The 18528-nt window shown below is 44.0% G+C and overlaps 1 protein-coding gene across 1 annotated transcript in view; it reads left to right on the forward strand.

The window, feature by feature from the left end:
- The window catches only part of LOC103742095 (neuronal growth regulator 1), a 280876-nt gene that overhangs the window by 116659 nt on the left and 145689 nt on the right, over positions 1 to 18528 (forward strand). The window contains exon 4 of the mRNA XM_008843070.1: positions 5426 to 5577. Coding sequence (XP_008841292.1) covers positions 5426 to 5577 — 152 coding nt within the window. The remainder of the gene's footprint in view (positions 1 to 5425; positions 5578 to 18528) is intronic.

The raw sequence follows: 18528 nt of genomic DNA on the forward strand, positions 1-18528 counted from the left end.
AATATGTTGCTATAGCAGCACGTTCACAGAAATTTCCCTCTCCCTGGTTTCTCACAGCTCTGGCTCTTCCCCCCTTTTTCCTTCTCGCTGTTGTTACCTACCCCACGGATCTGTGAAAAGCCTCAATGAGGTTGATAATGTGCATGTAATTGATGCTGAGTTTGGCACATCTTGAAATCACGATGCCCAGATCTTCACAGTCATTCTCCTAGATCTTTTCTTTAAAGATAATTTCCTGTACGCTCAGTATTTAATATTTTTCTGCCATCTGAGAGGAAATGTTTCTGTTCTAAGAAACAGACCCCGTCATTGAGCAATAAGATCACCTATCACAACCCAGTGCCTACCGCATTTGAGATGTGTGTGCAGAGACGCACATCACGCATTTGAAAACGTTCTTACACCAACACTTTGCTGCTGCTTCCTTTTCCCACTTCACAGAGATGACAAGAGGACGATTCGCAGAAACGCAACACCATAGTTCATGCAGTCAAGCATGTAGCAGTTGTCCTGTGATGTCTATCCAGGGACCCACACTAGTCTAAGATGTGCTTGGAGCACAGTCAGTAACAAGCCTTTCAGAAGTCTCTGTGACTGAGCTCGGCACTAGGGGAAGATGGACTTGAATTCACGCAAATCGAAAACATACAAAAACGTGCAACCAAAACAGTGTTAGAAAGGGACATGTTTGATGTGACACTAGTGATCTGGCCAAGCCAGGCAGAAGTAGGTGACACCACAGCATTACTACTAAGACTTGAACTTTGGAAACAGTTTTATAATTAAAGAGATCACATTTTTTGTGCTTGGCTGATTTTTCAGCCAATCTTGATCATGCTCTGTATAGACTATGAGGAGAGATTTTTTTTCCCCTACAAATATTGAACAGACATACAGAAGAAGCCTCAATCAGCAAGTGCTGTAAGCAGAGTGTGTGCTAGGCCCAGGAGGTAAGGAGATCACATTTTCTGCTTCTCATTGGGGCTATTCAAGGTCTAAGAGACCGACTCTAGAGGGAAGCCGAAGGCAGCTGTGTAATAGGCTGTACTAAAGGCGGAACTAAGCCCCATATAACTAGTCATGAGGCCTCTGGCCCAGAAAAAATATCCAGGCAGATCACTGAAGGGAAGCTTGCTTTCTCTTTTACTTTCTACCCCATTGGACTCACCCCTGGATTGAGCCTGGCTTTCCTGGCATGGGTGCAGCTCTCCAGCTGGCTATTTAGCCTCACTGATCTTAGTCTCTGACATCACTCAATTTTTCTGAAGTACCCAGGCTCCCCAACTGTTCCTTCAACTCAAATACAAATCCAAGTTTCTGCTTGATGACGTACATACTAAATGCTTCTGTGAGAGGACACCAGTAGTCAGAGGAGATCCAGATTTGAATATTGGTTCTGTTAATTATCAGATGGTAGAAGATAAATTAGCTTAATCTTCCTGAACTTCTGTTTCCGCATCTCTAAATTGGGACTGATAACACCTATTTCCAAGGAAAGCTGTGACCATCCATTCACACATCCGGTGATTGTTTACCGAATGGATGTCTACTTCCTACTCTTAACGCCACACATTTCATGTAGACATGAAGAGCTGATGCAGTGGATTACTACATCTATGAATGTGTTGAGAACAGTTAATATTTTCCACATATGAATGAAGTATTCCTGTTCACACTGAAAAGATTAGAAGTACAGCCATGACTCCAAGCCTACGATGTTCATTCTTATTTCTGGCCTGGAATGAAGGAGTGGACAAATGAAGAGGGGTAAGCTTGAGCATGACCAGCGCACGGTGCAGCTACCCCAGGTATTTTCATAGTTTCAGCACTTGGTGCTGGCACTAGGTGGTCAGAGGTCCTCTGGTGAAGCACTGTCCACTGTCTTGGTCATCTGAGATACCTATAACCTGAGGGAGATTATAATTATAATTTGCGATCATTTCAAGAGTCAGCAGTCCAAGTCTCCCTGGTTACTTCTCATGCTCTCTGTGCAGTTACCTCTGGCTGGAGAATGCGGAGCACTGCTCTAATACATAACCTCCTGCGGGGCTGTGCTCCCGAGGGATGCACAGCTGCTGCAGGCAAAGCAAACGCCCGCACTTCACAGATTCACGATGCAGTGGCAGAAGACAGAGGAGTAGAGAGAAAGGGCCTCGAAATGGAGCCAGTTTTCATGCTGTTGGAGGCAGAGGACAGAGCGTCTGAAGCAACAGACGGTTCTCACAAATGTGTTCCCCACGGTAAAAATGAGCAAAGACGTGGCTAGGTCTTTCCACGTGAGTTCCAGGTGTTCCAGGTTCACTGCAAAACAACAGAAAGGCTTGTATGTGCGTTCAAGTCCTGTTTCAGTGGAGTTTGCTTCCTTCGGAGGGAGATGCTATAAGACGTCAATGATCTGAGTCCATACAAGAATAATTCCCTATCTATCCTTTATCTATCAATTTATCTATCATCTACCTATATACCTATCTATCACCTATCTATCTACCTAACATCCATCATCTACCTATCATCTATCCATCTGTCTATCATCCATCTCTCATCTATCTATCTATCTATCTATCTACCTCTCTCCATTTACCTCTCTATCTAGGATCTCATGTGGCCCAGGCTGGCTGGCTGTGCAGCTGAAGATGTCCCTGAACTTCTGATCCCCCTGTCTCTACCTCCTCATATGCTGCCTTTCCCAGTTTATGCAATACTGGGGATCAAACCCAGGACGTCATGCATGCTAGGCAAGCACACTACCAACTAAGCTACATCCTCATCCCAAAAAATACTCTTTATAGAAAATATAATTATAGAACATCATCTTGGAATAAATCTTCAAAAAGAAAGAGGCCACTCTTGTTTTCTGTCCCATTAAGATCACCCGTGGTACAGCTTCTCCCCAGGGCTCACACTTCTGTGCCAAACAGCGCTTTCCCTTGGTCTCATCCTTCTCAAGGGCAGAGTTTGTATCACCCAACCTAATCCCAATCACTCAGCATACAGTCCTCTTTTGAAATTGTTTAATGAATACTTTCAGAAATGATCGAATCTTTGAGGCTACTCCCAAACCCAGATCCCCGTGAGAAAGCCAGAGGCACATCATCTGGGTTCTGAGCTCTCGGGGGTGTCGGCCCTCGGAGGCAGCTTTGCACAGGTACCAGAAGAGAGTCTTGAGTGGTACTGGAGAAACCAGCAGTTCTCAAACTCTCAAATGGAGAAGAAACTAAGCCAGACTTCACTAATCTCAGGGAAGTAGCTGCTCCTGGAGACAGCCCTGAGGGAGCACACTTCCTTCTGTGGTCCCTGCGGCCTCCCTGGCTGTTGGGTTGGTGCATTAAGTGCTGCGGTGGTAATGATGCAGAGGCTACCATGGGCTGCACAGACCACCGGCGCAATGCATGACAGCAACATCTGTGGCTCTGCCTCATTGAAGGGCAGGAAGCTGAAAGCCAACTCCTCCAGAATGAGGGCCACAGAGAAGACGCTCAGGGGAGCCAGGGAGTATCTGAATGGGCTCCCCTGAGAACATCGCAGAGCTTTGCCAGTGAACATTCTAGTTCATTTCTTCCCAGTTCTATAGCAGCAGGACAGACCTGGTTTCAGTGGGCACATCAGGGAGTCACAAGTCCAGGGAGTGGCTGAGCCCTCTGAGAATGTGTAAAATACAGACAGAGGCATGCCGATTTGAGCCCTAGTACTGAAGCCTGCAGGGAAACAAAGCAGAGATTTTTATATGTGACATACATGATCAGTAGAAAATAAAGTTATTAAGGGGCTACAGATGTAGCTTAGTCGGTAGAGTTCTCACTTAGTCCTGGGTTTAAGCCTAGGTATTACATTAAATAAATAAAATATTAAATAAAGTTATTAATTTGAAGCTTGAAAGTAAGTCACTAGGAATTTAGCATAAATTTTCATAAGTTTGAAGTATTTTTGTCCTGTTTTCTTGTTTAGAGTTGGGGAACATTACACTTGGTGCTCAAGTTAGATTTCGTTCAGTGTTTGTTCAACTCAAAGTTAATCTGATTAAAGCTTAGGTTTTGGATTACTCAGATTCAACTACTGCAAGAAATATAAGCAATTCCCAGAGTAATCAAGTCTGACTACTTATTTTGATTTGCATTTAAGTAGAGTATACTTTGCCTAAATTCAGGTGGGAGCTACACAACATAGTGAGGGCGGCTCACAGCAAAGTCCCGGGGGAGCCAAGCATTACCGTCTTCATGATTACAGAGATGTTTGGTACTGGGGAAAGCACACAGCGGTGGGAACACTAACCAGCCTCTTGCAGTATGAAGTTGCCCACCCATCTCGTGATCACTGCAATTCTTTCACTCAGACCTGGAACTAGTCAGCCAGAAGGCAGAATCTGGATTCTTCCTCACCATAAAAGAATTCATATTTAGAGAGAAAATTTCTTCAGGTTGGCTTAATCCCATAAAGATCTGTACTTCACAGGCCTGTGAACCACGTCATGTGGCTGGGACACGCCTGTGTTCAAGTATCAGAGAAAGAATGCTCCATAGTGCTGCCCTTTTGAAGGAGATTCAAACAATCAGTCTTCTTAGAGAAGCTCACGTGCATGGAAATTGATACATCGGTGCAAAAGTTCCTCATAGAGACAGAGGGAGTCATTTAAGAAACAGAAAAATAGACTTTAAATAAGGTGGTGGGAGGGGACATGGTCTGAATGGCAGAAACAGGGAAGTAAGGGCCAGGGTGCATGGTTAGGAAAAGGCTGGAACAGAGACAGACATCCGTGGATTCAGAACACCAACCTCTTCAAGTGAGAGCCTCTGGTTCTGTGTCTGGGAGACACTGTTGGGAAGTCAAATTAGTATCAAACAAGAGTGGATCCTATATGGAGGCCCAGGTACATTCCTAAACTGTGGCTGCCATTGCTGGCTTTTGAATGCTCTTCTAAGTACTATCCTCTAGTCTCCTCATTCAAAGGACGCTATCTGTCTTGATTGTCCATGGGAACAGAAATATAGTGTTGACTTGCACTGTAGCATTTCTTCACGGGAATTATCTGACAACAGCGTCTGAAATACCTGAGGTATATAAACTAACCAGCTTACCCAGAATCCCGTGGAATCTCTCAGTCCACTTCTGGTTCACTCTTTCTTGACTTTCACAGAAGAAATGCCTTTGCTGTGATAGGTTTAATTTGTAAACTGGGAAGAGTTCACATGAAAGGCATGTGGACAGCAGGCTAGTTGGTGATGTAGCCCAGCAGAACTGTCTCACCCCATCTCCTCCCTCAGAGCTACCAGTGTAAGGAATGTATCATGACCGCATTAACACCAAGCTATGTGTTCACATCTGTGTGGTCATACCACAACCTACAAGTTGGGACGGCAATGCCACCTAAGCAAAACCTGAAACTGATGTTCAAGATACATAATTACCTAGACTATATTCTGTCTTCTAGGCTCTTCAATGGCCAACAAGGAATTATTATTCAAAATTTCAGCACAAGATCCATTCTTACGGTTACCAACGTGACCCAGGAGCACTTCGGCAACTATACCTGTGTGGCTGCCAACAAGCTGGGAACAACCAACGCGAGCCTGCCCCTCAACCGTAAGTAAAGCGGTGCTGCAGAACACCCCCTGGGGCCTCCTGGCTCCTCAGAGGCAGAGATGAGGGGTACGATGCACCACGCTAACCTTAGACCTCGGCCTGATAGAATGCACTCCTTAAAACAGGAAACAATGTTCTGAAATTATCTGCGTGTCTGAGAGCTTTCTACATGTACGATAGAAAAGGGCCTCAGAGACGAGGAAAAGGACAATCACACAAACAGTCGACACATGTCTCCAACTGACGATAGTTACAGGGGTTTTGTGAGGATTTGGATTTTTCATACGTGCTCTCTTAGAGCATAGATTAATCGTGGATTGAATTTACTCTTGGTCAGTTTTCTTTCATCTTGCAACAACCAGAATTTCATATGCTATAAATGAAATGAAATCGTAAGTAAGCAACCACAGACAGAGTAGTTTATCCTTCTAGATAACACCATTACTCCAAACTCTACCTTGAACAATGAAAGAGTTCATTAAGATAAATACTACATTGCCAGTGTGCTTGAATGCCTCTTGTTGAGCGTAAAGTCAAAAGCAAGCCAGGCCAAAGGGTGAAGGAGGAGAGAAGGGTTCCCTGCACTGATAAAGTGAGTCTGGGAGTATTTGCAAAGCAAATTGCAAAGCAATTCCTCCAGCTACAAAAGGATGTATGGGGATTTTATTTGAGGGGCCTGTACATATGTCTCTAGGTGAGCATTTGAGGGTGGCCTCGTCTGAGCATGCTCACTTAGGGAACAGATGAAGGTCACAAGGTGGTGAACACACTTGGGGACAAGCCAAGCTCAAGGACATGGACACATGGTCCCAAGACTTAAATGGCAAACAGATGCGCCTCTGGTGTGCTCCATTTTCTCCAGAAAGTTTTAATGGATAAAAGGAGGGGCAACTTTGAAGATGCATTCGTGCAGGCGCCTGTGGGTCTTTGGAGATGACTCTGACTCATCTTAGGGACCAGAAAGAAGTGAACAGTGTCCTGAGGGACCAGTGTAGGAGAGAGAACTCTACCCTACTTTTTCTATCAGCAATTACTTTTACCACCCTGTAGAAGCTGAGTGACTTACAAATTGTTGTAGCCATAAGTTATGACTCATTTTTAAATGAAGCATTTCTCAATACATTCAGGGAAGACTGCAGACACACTGCCTCCTCAACTCCACAAGGTCGCCCGAACCATTCTGTTCTCATAGCTAATATTCTTACTCTGACCTGCTTTATGGCATCTTGTGATAGACGTTATGGGGGGAAAGTAAATATTGTGCAGTTCATCACATAGGGGGACTTTTCCATTTTGCAGAATGTGATTTAGGATGGTTCTACTAATAGGAAATATTATGTAGTATGATGGTGATCTACAAATTTTGAACTGGCATGATTTAAGAACTTCTGACCCAGGTTAAAACATGTTTAACCCACACTCATTATTTTAACTGAATATTTTTTAATATTTATTGGTGCTCAGTTTTGAAAGAAAAATATTTTTTGGCATGCAATGGCTTTCCTGTGGAATTCTTCCAAGTTTCTCCTTATAAAGATGTTTTATTTAGTGTCATTTTAAACATAAGCCACTGAAGATATTAGGAACCATTTGAATTTTAATTGAATGTAAATATTCACACTTCTGTGGTATAGTGTTAATATTTGGGGGGGGGTCTTTTTGAGACAGGGTCTCCCTGTAGCCCCAGCTGTCCTGGAATTCACTATGTAGACCAGGCTGGCCTTGAACTCACAGAGATCTGCCTCACCATACCTGGCTATTGTTAATATTTTAAGTTGCTTAAATATTCAAGAATCTGAAAGAATGAATTTTGAAAGAAAAGAAAAATTTAAGGTTTAGTAACATATGAACTTTTGCTATCTAAATTTATAAATCACATCCTATTTTCAAAAACGAAGTATGCATCAGTAGACAAATTAGGAACAAATGTCATTTATTTAAGTGTTTGTTTCACTCTGGCAACCTTAACACTCTGGACGTAATACATGGTGGAAAATGCTTCTGAATGTGGAACCTTCAGCAGGAGAGATTCTGTCTCCCTTCTCCCTCCCCTCTCTGGCAGACATTTTGTATGTGGAGGTACTAACAACGTTTTGAATGATTTTTTAACAAAGACAGAGCTTGTCTATAATGATGAGCTGGTCCTAGAAGATCGATGGTGTATGTCTATGCAGAGCTCTATCCTGGAAACATCTGAAGCAGAATTTCTATTTTGAGCTATAACAGTTGCTTTTGTTTTATTTCTACTTTATGTTTGGTGATGCTGTGGTTCAAACCCGTGATCTGTGCACACCGGGTGTCGCAGCACAGGAGCAACACCTGCAGCCATGACAGTTATTTTCATATACTCTTTATCTTTCTGTTGACTCGTGTGGTCTTTCAGAAGACTGGATTGATGTCTTATAAATCACTTTAGCTTCCATATCACCAAGAAAATACCTACTCAAAAGGAAATTAGTAAATCTTTAGTGAATAAAGAAATTAAGCACCGAGAAAGTAGATGAGTGAACTGAGCCCTGTTAAGCTACGGAATTTCCTCCACACCTCTAGATACCGGGCCACACCACTGAAGGCAGAGATAGAATTTGCTATTATTTTATTCTGGGCTAGATTCTATTCTAATTTCTTTAAAGGAATTTGTCCATTAAATTATCACACAATTCAAAGGCTGAAATTCTCTAATTCCCTCTCTTGCAGATAAGGAAACTTAGAGAGTGAATATAAATTGACAGAGGTCATCAGATTAGTCGGTAGCAGCTGAAACTTGCAGTTTGGCTTCGGAGCATGGTCTCAGCCATGCCGGGCTAATGCCTGCTTCTGTGGCACTCTTTCAGCAGAAGGAGAGAGAACCGTGGCCATTTGCAGCACACTGATTGAAAAATGAATCTTTGCGTGCAATTGTCCTGCTTGTGCTTTTTATCAATTTGGGTTTAATAGGGCGCTCGTCTTTATTATATGAAAATATATTTTAAAACTAAATGTTCACATGGTCCTAGATTAAAAATGCCTGCCATTCCCTACCTTCTCAGAACAGGAAAACCTGTCTCTGAATCAAAATCAGTGGCAGTCCTGAGCTGACCCACCTGGGCTTTGACCCGAGGGATGATTTGTTAATTGCAAGAAATCTGCCTTCTCCATAATTAATGAAGTGTTTAGTGCTCCGTTTTCCCATCTCTTTGTTCAGGAGAAAGAAAGTAGACTCTAAACAGTCATATATGGTCAATACTTGCTAATATCTAGTATATGTTTTAAATAAGAAAATTGTCAGGGTTTTATGATTTATATCATTGAATACTTAAGGTCAAAGACAGGAAGACATCACTCTGATCAATAGGAAACACACAAAATGGGGTACAATAACATTCCAGCAGGGATTTAGCTCCTAGAAATCAGCCACTTGTCCATAGTCTTTAGGAAGAACACCCAAGAATATTTCTGTCTACTTCTGTTTATAGAAAGTCACATATTCCAGATCACCAAAGAAATAAAAGGGTAGTCTGCAAGCTCAGAGATGAGCCATAACCAAGACTATGTGTATATATAAGGGGCGGGAGGCAGAGGGAGAGATAGTGCATGCTTTCACATAATGGGAGTCAAGCAGATCTTAATGTCTTGGTCGATCAAATACACATTAGCTGTAGGGTGCTTTGTGTAAGTTACCTAAATTCCAACCACCCAGCTTACTCATTTATAAACCAAGGGCAATGGTAGCCCCCACTTCACAGGGTAGGAGTTGAGTGAGATAACCCATCTAATGCACGTCACTCAGCCTGGAACAAAGGAGGCTTTCAGGAAATGTAGCCATTGTTACTATACCATTACATATAGCACTTAGTTCAGGGCATTGGAAAGAGCAGTATGGGGGTAAATGACCATTTGATGATTGTCTGCCTACCACTTTGCTGAGGGTTTATGTGGTAAGCAGTCCACTTGTGAGCCATGGAGAGGAAAGAAAACGTGAAATGATATCCCAACTCTACCTCATCACTTTATCTCATGGCTCTCAGTGCACTAACCACGATTTGTGATATTAATTCTGTGTTGAATGTCATGTGTTCAGCATAACCGTTCTAGGAGCCTCGACCTGAAAAGGGAAAACTGATACTCAGCTCGGTGTAGAGGCTCTTATAACAGACCCAGAGACTGCACCCACTCAGGTATGTATGTGGATTGCCCACAATGCACAAAGCCCTGCGGCACCTATTGGGAAGAAACAGAATCAGCATTTAGAACCTGGCCACAAGGAGTTCTCAGACAAGTGAGAGGAAGAAGATGCACAGCTCAGTACAATCCAGTCCAAAGCAGGGAAGAGGCTCCAATCGAGCCTCGAGGGCCACGAAAGGACTGTCCCTTTAAGAGCTGATGCCACCGTTCAGGTGCAGCTGAAATACCACCTGAAGCAGAATCTTCAAGAATTCACTCAACAGCAATCAGGAGCACAGATGTGGTGATGCAAATCAGCGGATGGTCAGGTCTCTATCGGGACCAGAGTTCAGCCTGAGAGGTGGGTTCCTGGAGAAAGGGGCTTGACTGGGTCAATTGTAAGTACAGGGGAATGAAGCTAGGCGATCAAGGGACAGTCCCATAGAGCGCTCCTGTAGAGACAGGGCAGGACAAAGCCACCGGGCCCATTTGGAGACACCGTGGTTCTTTCCAAGGGCCAGAGTAAGAAAGAAGAAGGTGAAGCTCAAGGCTAGACAAACTGACACGGATCGGGACAGGAAGACTGGAATAAGAGTTTGGAGTTCATATTGGATTTGGAGTCATGCGAAGGTTTTCACAAAGGAATTATAGGAACAGATTTGGATTCTGTAAGACTTGATTAGACACTGTAGAGTCTAAGCCTACGCACAAACTTTCAATAACAACCCAACGGTAAAAGAATATGATGGTATAAAAAAAAATAAGTCCAAGGGTCAGGCATGCTGGTGAGTGCCTTTAATCCCCACCCCACCGCCCCACAAAAGAAACAGAAGCATGAGCTGAAAGATATTGAGAAGGTACGAGTTGGGGGATAAATCTGGAAAGAACCGGAAGGAGGGTTGAGGCTTTTGTCTCTTGGGAACAAGTAGAGCTTGAAAAAGATGGCTTCAGCCTTAGACGTTTTTAGTTTGAGCCGGTGTCCAGGAGGTACTTGGATGTAAAGTTTAGAAGGAAGACTGTCTAGAAATTACCAGGATGGAGGCTGTAGATTCAAACATGAGAGTGAGTCAGTGCCTCATAAAAACATCAACAATGAAATATGTCCAGGGACAGAAATCCAAGCACCATCACCTCGAAGACGGTGAAGCAGAGAGAAGCACCGTGCAGAAGCACCACACAGAGGAAGGTCAGTGTGGTGGAGGCAGGGGGCACAGCCTGGGGGGGGGCACAGCCGGGGGGGGGGGCAAAGCCGGGGGGGCAGCTGTGTCCTCCCCACCTCGGCCCGAGAAAGGCTAAAGTTCAGCCACTGTCACTGGCGATGTGGAGTCACGACTGATTTTTCCAGAGCAGTTTCCATGGAAACCTGGGAGTAGAGGCCCAGTGTCTACAGACTGCGGTTAAATAAAGAGGCGAAGAGGCTGGAAATGGGTAAAACCAGTGGGACTAGAAGTTCGTCCATGGGCGGAAGGGTCAAGGTTCTGCGTCCTGGCTGCTTTCAGAGCTGGTCCACTGGGCTCATTTTCTGATTAACAAGCCAATGTCCATGCGCATGCCCATCACTCCTGACCTGCGGATCTCTGCACCCTGACGTCTGGAGGGCAATCTAGCTGTGCATGCGCTGCTCTGCGCCAGGCTTTCGCCTTCCTCCCATCTTGAATCCTCAAGAAATAAAGGAGGGTTTTGATTTTACATGCAATCACCTTGGAAACCTTGCTCTTAAGGCCTTAGGTTGCAATTGTAAAAGGAACTATAATTTAAAAGAGAGATTTTAGTAATTTCGTCAATAAAAGTACTTTAAATTGGTTCAGGTAAAGAGTATACTTTGTCAAGTAACGAGAAAACAAAATATATGGTGGAAAGGCAGTAAGAAAGTACATACATCATGAAGATGTGTGTGTGTGTGAGAGAGAGAGAGAGACAGAGAGAGAGAGAGAATCTGTAGCTCTGTGTATCTTAGTCCTCAGGGAGAGTGCTTTAGCAGAATTCATAACGGGAGACAATGTGACAACCATTCATGATAAAACTCCTTATTAAGTAGGACACCGAGGACTCAGAACTGCATATTTTATTGTTGTTGCACCTGGGTTGTGAGCAATAGGAGAACTCTTCTGTTCCCATTCTTTAAAGGAGCGGAGTGATCCCCCCCTACCACCCATGGGCCCGTGTCATCAAGTGCTCACTGTCAGTGAGAAGCAATCGGCAACTTGTAAAGCGTAGTCCTCGCACTGAGTCCAGCGCACTGTATGAACATGGTGTCTCGTTCTCATAGAACAGATGTTTATTTCAGGACCTGTATAAAGGAACTCGACATCTGCAGGGAAGTTAAGGGAAGAAAGCTGCAGAAACAAGGTACTTATGATCCTCAATGAGACCTTCTCCTGAGTACCGTGAATGGTGACCAAGAGACTGTTTAATGCTATTGAACAGGTAGTGGCGAGGATATGGCGTGTGGGTGCTACGCTCCCCTGTAGACATGTTTCCAATGTGTACATGTCGGACCCTTTCCTGGAGATGCCGTGGGGCCCTCTTGCCTGTGTGTCTGCAGCTGTGCACAACAGCACAGCAGTCTTCTCAGAAACAGTATGCAGTAACAAAGTTCCAACATTAAATGCTTTACAGACAGTACCACTTAAATCCCTAGAAAACCCTCATCTCAGAGGTGATTTCCTTGCAGCCTATACAATTTGATGGAAATCCCCTCATTTGAAATCCGAAAGGGAAACGGGACAGGAGAGAAGGTGTGACAACGTGTCCCTGCCTGGTATAGACTGGTAAACTCTTCTTCGTGGCCCATTTGTTGAATCCAGGTTGAACTGTGCTCTTTAAAGTATTATTTCAAGTCTCCACCTGCTTAAAATGTCCTTGAATACTTCTAAGGTATGGAATGGACTCCCTCTCACTTATGCCTGTTGTAATGGAAGCTGATTCCCTGTGAAAGATGATGCCACGTGTTTAAATGATTCACATTTTAGATCAAAACTGATCTCTCCTCCTGCAATTTAAAAGGGGTGGCATTTTCAGGTTGGCTGAAGGAGGCAGTCATCAGTTTAGCCTTGGGGACTATTGAGGTCCTGGTGATGTGTGAGTCAACTATCCTTTTGGCATTCAGATCCTAATAGGAAGAATTTCCTAGGTATTCTCAAAATAAATATTGAGCAAGAATTAGATTTGGGGCTTGTAGGTAGACTGGTACTGCTGTGCAGACCTAGCAAATGGAGTACTGTGAGACCCCAGACGATACAGTCAGGGGCTCAGTGTTGTGAGCGTGCAAACTTTGCTGAAATGGAGAAGACTCAAGGGAACCTCCTTCCGGCTGACATCTAGAACCCGTGTGCATTCTCAGGAAGGCTGGGACATGACAATCATCACAGCCATCCAAGAAGGATGAACCCTCAGTAGCTGGTGCCTGAGGTGCTCCAGGGCACCAGACAGCCACAAGTGAAACCAAGCACAGATCTAGAACTTCAGGCACAAATTTCTACAGTAGGGTATTGTAGCTACTGACAGGATGGGTCTCATGTTACAGACTAAGGACTGTACAATGACAGAATCCCTCTTTCTCTCATATGAAGCTTTCTGTCCAGTAAGAGTCACTTAATGATCAATGGGAGTCTGTTGTTCTACAGATCTGAACTTGAGGCCTCCTTCTTTAATTGACTGAGACATCTCTCTCGTGATGTTATATTCAATACTCTAAATACTCAAAAAAAGAAAGAAAAGAAAAACAACATATTCTGCCCTACTTTATAAGTGAGATGATTAAGACACAAAATATTTCACGCTGGTTTACGGCTTCAACTCAGATCTGCTAAACTCAAAATGTTAGATGCTCAGCTTGCAGCTTGGGGAGCCCTGCAATGGGGCAGCAGGGGTTGGCACGAGCTCTGGATTGCATTTGGGGGCTTCAGTTTCCTCTTAGGTAAAGCAGAAGTGTTGTTCTAGATCACAAGCACTCAAACTATCTGGAACTTGGGGCATCTTGGAAGGTGGTATGTTTGAATGCCCAAGAGTGTGAATGCTTGATCCCCAGTAGGTGGTGCTGTTGTGGGAGGTTGTTGAATCATCAGGAGGAGCAGGGCTGCTGGAGGAAACCTGTAGCTTTGAGAGTTGACAGGCTCCCTCCCACTTTCTGCTTGTTCTCTGCTTCCTGTGTGCAGATGAGATGTGATCTCTCAACTTCCTGCTCCTGGGAACTCTTTCCGTGCTTCCTCTACCATGAAGGACTCTCTCTCTGGAACTGTAAGCTAAGATAAAGGCAAATAAACACAACCTGCAAAATAGCCAGTACCCTGCCGATTACAGGAGAAGAGCCGATGAAATGTCAGCCTCCTTCGCTCTGTTATAAATAATTCCAATGTCAGGACAAACAGAAGCAGGCCGAAGTTGCCATAAATTGAATGACTGGAACTTTTGATCTCTTTGGGTAGGCAAATAAACAGCACGGGTTCTTTGATTCATTTCTTAATGTACGAATGCATATTATCACGCTATTGTCATTACTAGAATTATTAATTAAATCAGTCATGCACGTAAGCATTCACTGTAATGAGTGGGGAAAGTGGGAAGTCTGATTAGAGAGAACTGCAAAAGATCAATTCCTCTCATACTGTCTTTCTCTCCAGTTAAGAGGCAGTTTGACAAGTGCATCTTAAAGCTATTGGATACAGTACATGCCTCCCGTTGACAAACAAAGGGTCATAGGGAGGAAGGGAGGAGGGAACTTTGATATGTACCACTGTCATTCATGAGCACCACAAATATGGAAATTATGAACCACTAAAATATTGAATTTAGCCGCAATACTTTACCAAGAACTTTAGCCTAGAAGTCATGTCACTGAGATTCTGCCCCGGAATTGAAGAGATTGTTATACTCTGTTCTGATCTCAGTTTCCTTCACTACAAAATGAGGAGATTACCAAACTCATCCCCAAGTTCTTGATCCACTGTCGTTTTAAGGTCCTAAGAAATCTGTGTGCTAAGAGAAAAAGTAGCGTCTATTGAATGTTAGGCTAAAAGGTGTATTTCTGTCAAGATGTTCCCTTCTGTTCTTATTGTTGAACTCAAAATTATTTTTGTCGACTGGAAAATGTGTATTTTAATGCGTTAGGTGTGTGGTGTACTTCCACAGAGTTTGTGTTTTAGCTGCTCCTCTGGCCTCCACAGTGTTCTCTCCAGAGGAATTCTGTTCCTCAAAAGGGAATTTCCTTCCTATTCATTTATTGTTGAGCGTTAGGTGTGTGGTGCATTTCCACAGAGTTTGTGTTTTAGCTGCTCCTCTGGCCTCCACAGTCTGTTCTCTCCAGAGGAATTCTGTTCCTCAAAAGGGAATTTCCTTCCTATTCAGACCTTGCATTCTGCCGACCAGCAGCCTGGGGAAAGGTTTTCCCTTGGTCCTTGCTGGCTGTGTTATTTTACAGAGCTTTAACCCTGCTATGAGACCAAAGTGGGGCCCTGCAGACAGGAGGACTGTGGCCTTGAGGGCCCTGCGTGGATGCACCAGGGTATGCTTTCAGCCCACAGTCAGTGCAGTAGAAGATCCTCCAGCCTTGCCTCTCAGGCTGACTGAAGGAGATTATCAGATTCCCCTCTAGTTTCTGAGGGGGTCTCAGGGCACCCTCACCCATAATGCATCGCATTCCCTTCAACTATGACCTGATCTGCAGCACAATGCAATGATCCCAGCATGCACGGGGCAAAGTGCAAGTTGCTCACTTCGGATGCCTCTGCCCTCCTTCCCTTTCTGTTTCTAAAAATGGAACTGTGACCCTTAGCAAGAGAACCAGGGCGTAGTAAACAAAGCCATCACCATGAAGGTCTTACTGCTGCTGTAACTAAACCCCACGCCTCTTGGTATAAAGCACAACTAATAGTTTCCACCAAAAGAGAGTGAAATTGGCGTGAGGGTTTTTTTTTGGGGGGGGGGCATTTAATTTCCGGTTAAGGAAGAATTAACTGTGAAAGGATGGGATTTCAGCCAGCCGCAGGTTCTTAAAAGCGCTGTGATGCAGCTTAGATGTCCTTACAGCTGCTAGGACCGGACAGGCTTTCACAGAGAGTGTCTACACGGCCTGGGCCGCTGCCTACGCAGACGTACTTCGGTGGAATTTCTGCACAGAGACGTTAGCTGTGCTCCCAGTGTGGACTTCTGAGCATGTGAGTCCGTCCACAAGTCCTACTTGTGCAGGAGCGCCGTGTCTCGTGTGCCAGGGCCATCATTTATAGGTCGGATTTTCCCAATTTTAGACCTTTTTTTTTTTTAAGTAAGCTTCGATTTTCAGGAAATTTAAGGCAAAGAAACAGCGTGAGCTCCTAGCTCTGAAATGTGGTTTTAGATAGCTGCGTACTCCGGTTCCTTTGATTTTTTTTTTAAGAGTCCATCCAATTAGCGCACATGTGGAGTGCCTAATTAGCGAGGCAGACGGTAATTCCTGCCAGAGAGCCGTGCGGGTCACTATCAGCTGGTTTAGAAGGGATTACATGTTTTCTGGACTATTTTTTAAAATAAGATCTAGCAATATATTTTTGGAGAAACTGGCAGGAATCCGTCTGTGACTTAATAATTAGGAGCCATAGTGCTGGGGACATTTGTATTTTCTCTAAACATCATAATTTCTTGGGAGTTCTACAAGAGATGGAATAATGATGAATTGTACGACATGCGAAAGAGTTTCCATAGGGCTGGACAGACGCTCTGCAGCTCAGAGAACTTGCTCTTGGGGAAGGCAGCCATTCCCCAAACCCATATTGGGCAGCTCACAGCAGCCTTAGCTCCAGCTCCAGGGGCTCTAAAACCCTGTTCTGGACTCCACAGGCACCCGCATACATGTGCATACACACATAAATAAAAATAAAATAAACCTTTTAAAGTAGCCATCGTCAAACTGAATGATGTCAAGTGAGTTAAGACAACTAACTTCCAGGGAGACTCGTGCAACAACTTGCAAGTCTTGCTCCGCCAGAGGACACGTGGAGAGAGGGCTTCTTGCTGGCTGGCGCAGGGCTTCTTGCTGGCTGGCGCAGGGCTTGCTGGACCTGTTCTCTGACATTGTTTCTCACACTCATTTCGCCTCCCGGTGCAGAATCACCTGTGTTTCCCGAGCATCTCACCTGCCAACCTCACCCGAAGGAACAGGACTCCTTCGCCAAAACCAACCCACACTGCATCATATCGCCATCCTATGAATCCCCATCGTACCCTCTTTTCCTATTACCATCATTCTTGGTTCTTTCTTCCTTGATTCTGATCATTATGAAGTTCGACAACTTTAGTAAAAGTCTCTCATCTACTTAGTCTTTCTTTAAATGTGCTTCCGGCATCTTCCCCTGGGTTTTTTCTTGTTTCTCCTCAACTCCAAGACTCAATCAACACCAAAGACAGACAGGTAGACAGATGCTGCTCTAACTGGAGTGGAGATTTGGGGCGGGACCGAACAACCTCGAAATAGGCAAGCTTGAAATTGCTCTTGAAAGCTTCATCACTGAAATGTAATCAAACTTGGTTAACCCAAAATTGATTTAAGCCGCAGCCTGAGGGCCAACCTTTGACCGACCAGAGCAGCTCCACACCCGCATCGATTCTGCGTGCAACGGAATTACTCAGGCAATCCGTGCATTTTCAGTGAGCCCCAGAGTGCAAATGGCCAATTTGAGACACAACTGGATTTTGATGACATTTGTTGGAACGTTCCCTCATTTATTCCTGGGGTAAATCGGGCTTACTTTTCAAAAATATCCTCAGTCACAGAATTGGCTGCCCAAAGGATATTTTGTTTGCCTGTTGGTTTCGATTGAATAAAACTTTCCTTTCTCCAAGTATCTCTTCTGGCTTTGGGAAAGATGAGGTCTCATCCTTCAGTGTGTGTACTGAAATTTAGGAGGAATGAAAAGTGGGGACATAGGTCAGTGGGACAGCCCGCTGGCATGGGGATAGAGGTCAGATGTGCACCGCAAAAACGGAGGTCAAAACGCAGGACTTGTAGAGTTGCTGTGATAGAAACAAGAGAATCTTCCTTAAGTCTGAATAGAAGTGCATTCTGTCACAACACCTGGCTCACTTCCTTTCTGTAATGTTTGATAAGATTGTCACAATGAAACCTTACAGTCTTCTAAAGTGAAACGGACTTTTACTCTGAATTTCGGTTTCTCTTGGTTTTATCTTTTGTTCCTTGTGTCAAACGCACACATGATGCCCTCAACACACACGTGCTTCATTTTCCACATAAACCATTTCTACATTTTCATTGTGTGCACTTACAACCGAGAGATAGATTCAACTGTAATTCTTGCCTAAACATTTCCAAGATTAAATACGGGCTTCTGAAATAATATTTTATATAGTCAATGATCTTTTAGTAAATATTTAACTGAAATAAAATATGCATAAAATGGCATTCAAAATAAGATTCTCGAATAATACGATATATACAATTCTCTTTACTAAAAGTGCCACATAGCCAGTGACTTCTCTCAGATGTTGGCCCTAATTTTGCTGGAGTCATAGATCCACAACAAATTGAGGATCTCAGCATAACCATGACCTGACATGTAAAGCTGTATTCTAACCATGCTAGTCACTCTAACATGTATATGGGTTGGCAATTGTATTTATAACAGCACACAAGGTAGTGGGAATAGACACAGCCTCTTTGCCAATGGAGAGAAAAGTTCTGTGAGAAAGTCCCTACCCCTGGCTAGCTCTTCCCTTCGTAATGGATATAGACTCAACACATTACATTTTATTTGCTTGCTTTCTGGGGGGCATGGATGTGTATGTACCTGCATGCATGGCACGGTTGTAGAGTTCAGA

Source organism: Nannospalax galili, unplaced genomic scaffold (genome assembly GCF_000622305.1).
Source record: "Nannospalax galili isolate Female #2095 unplaced genomic scaffold, S.galili_v1.0 scaffold1560, whole genome shotgun sequence".
In the NCBI taxonomy this organism is placed as follows: Eukaryota; Metazoa; Chordata; class Mammalia; order Rodentia; family Spalacidae; genus Nannospalax; species Nannospalax galili.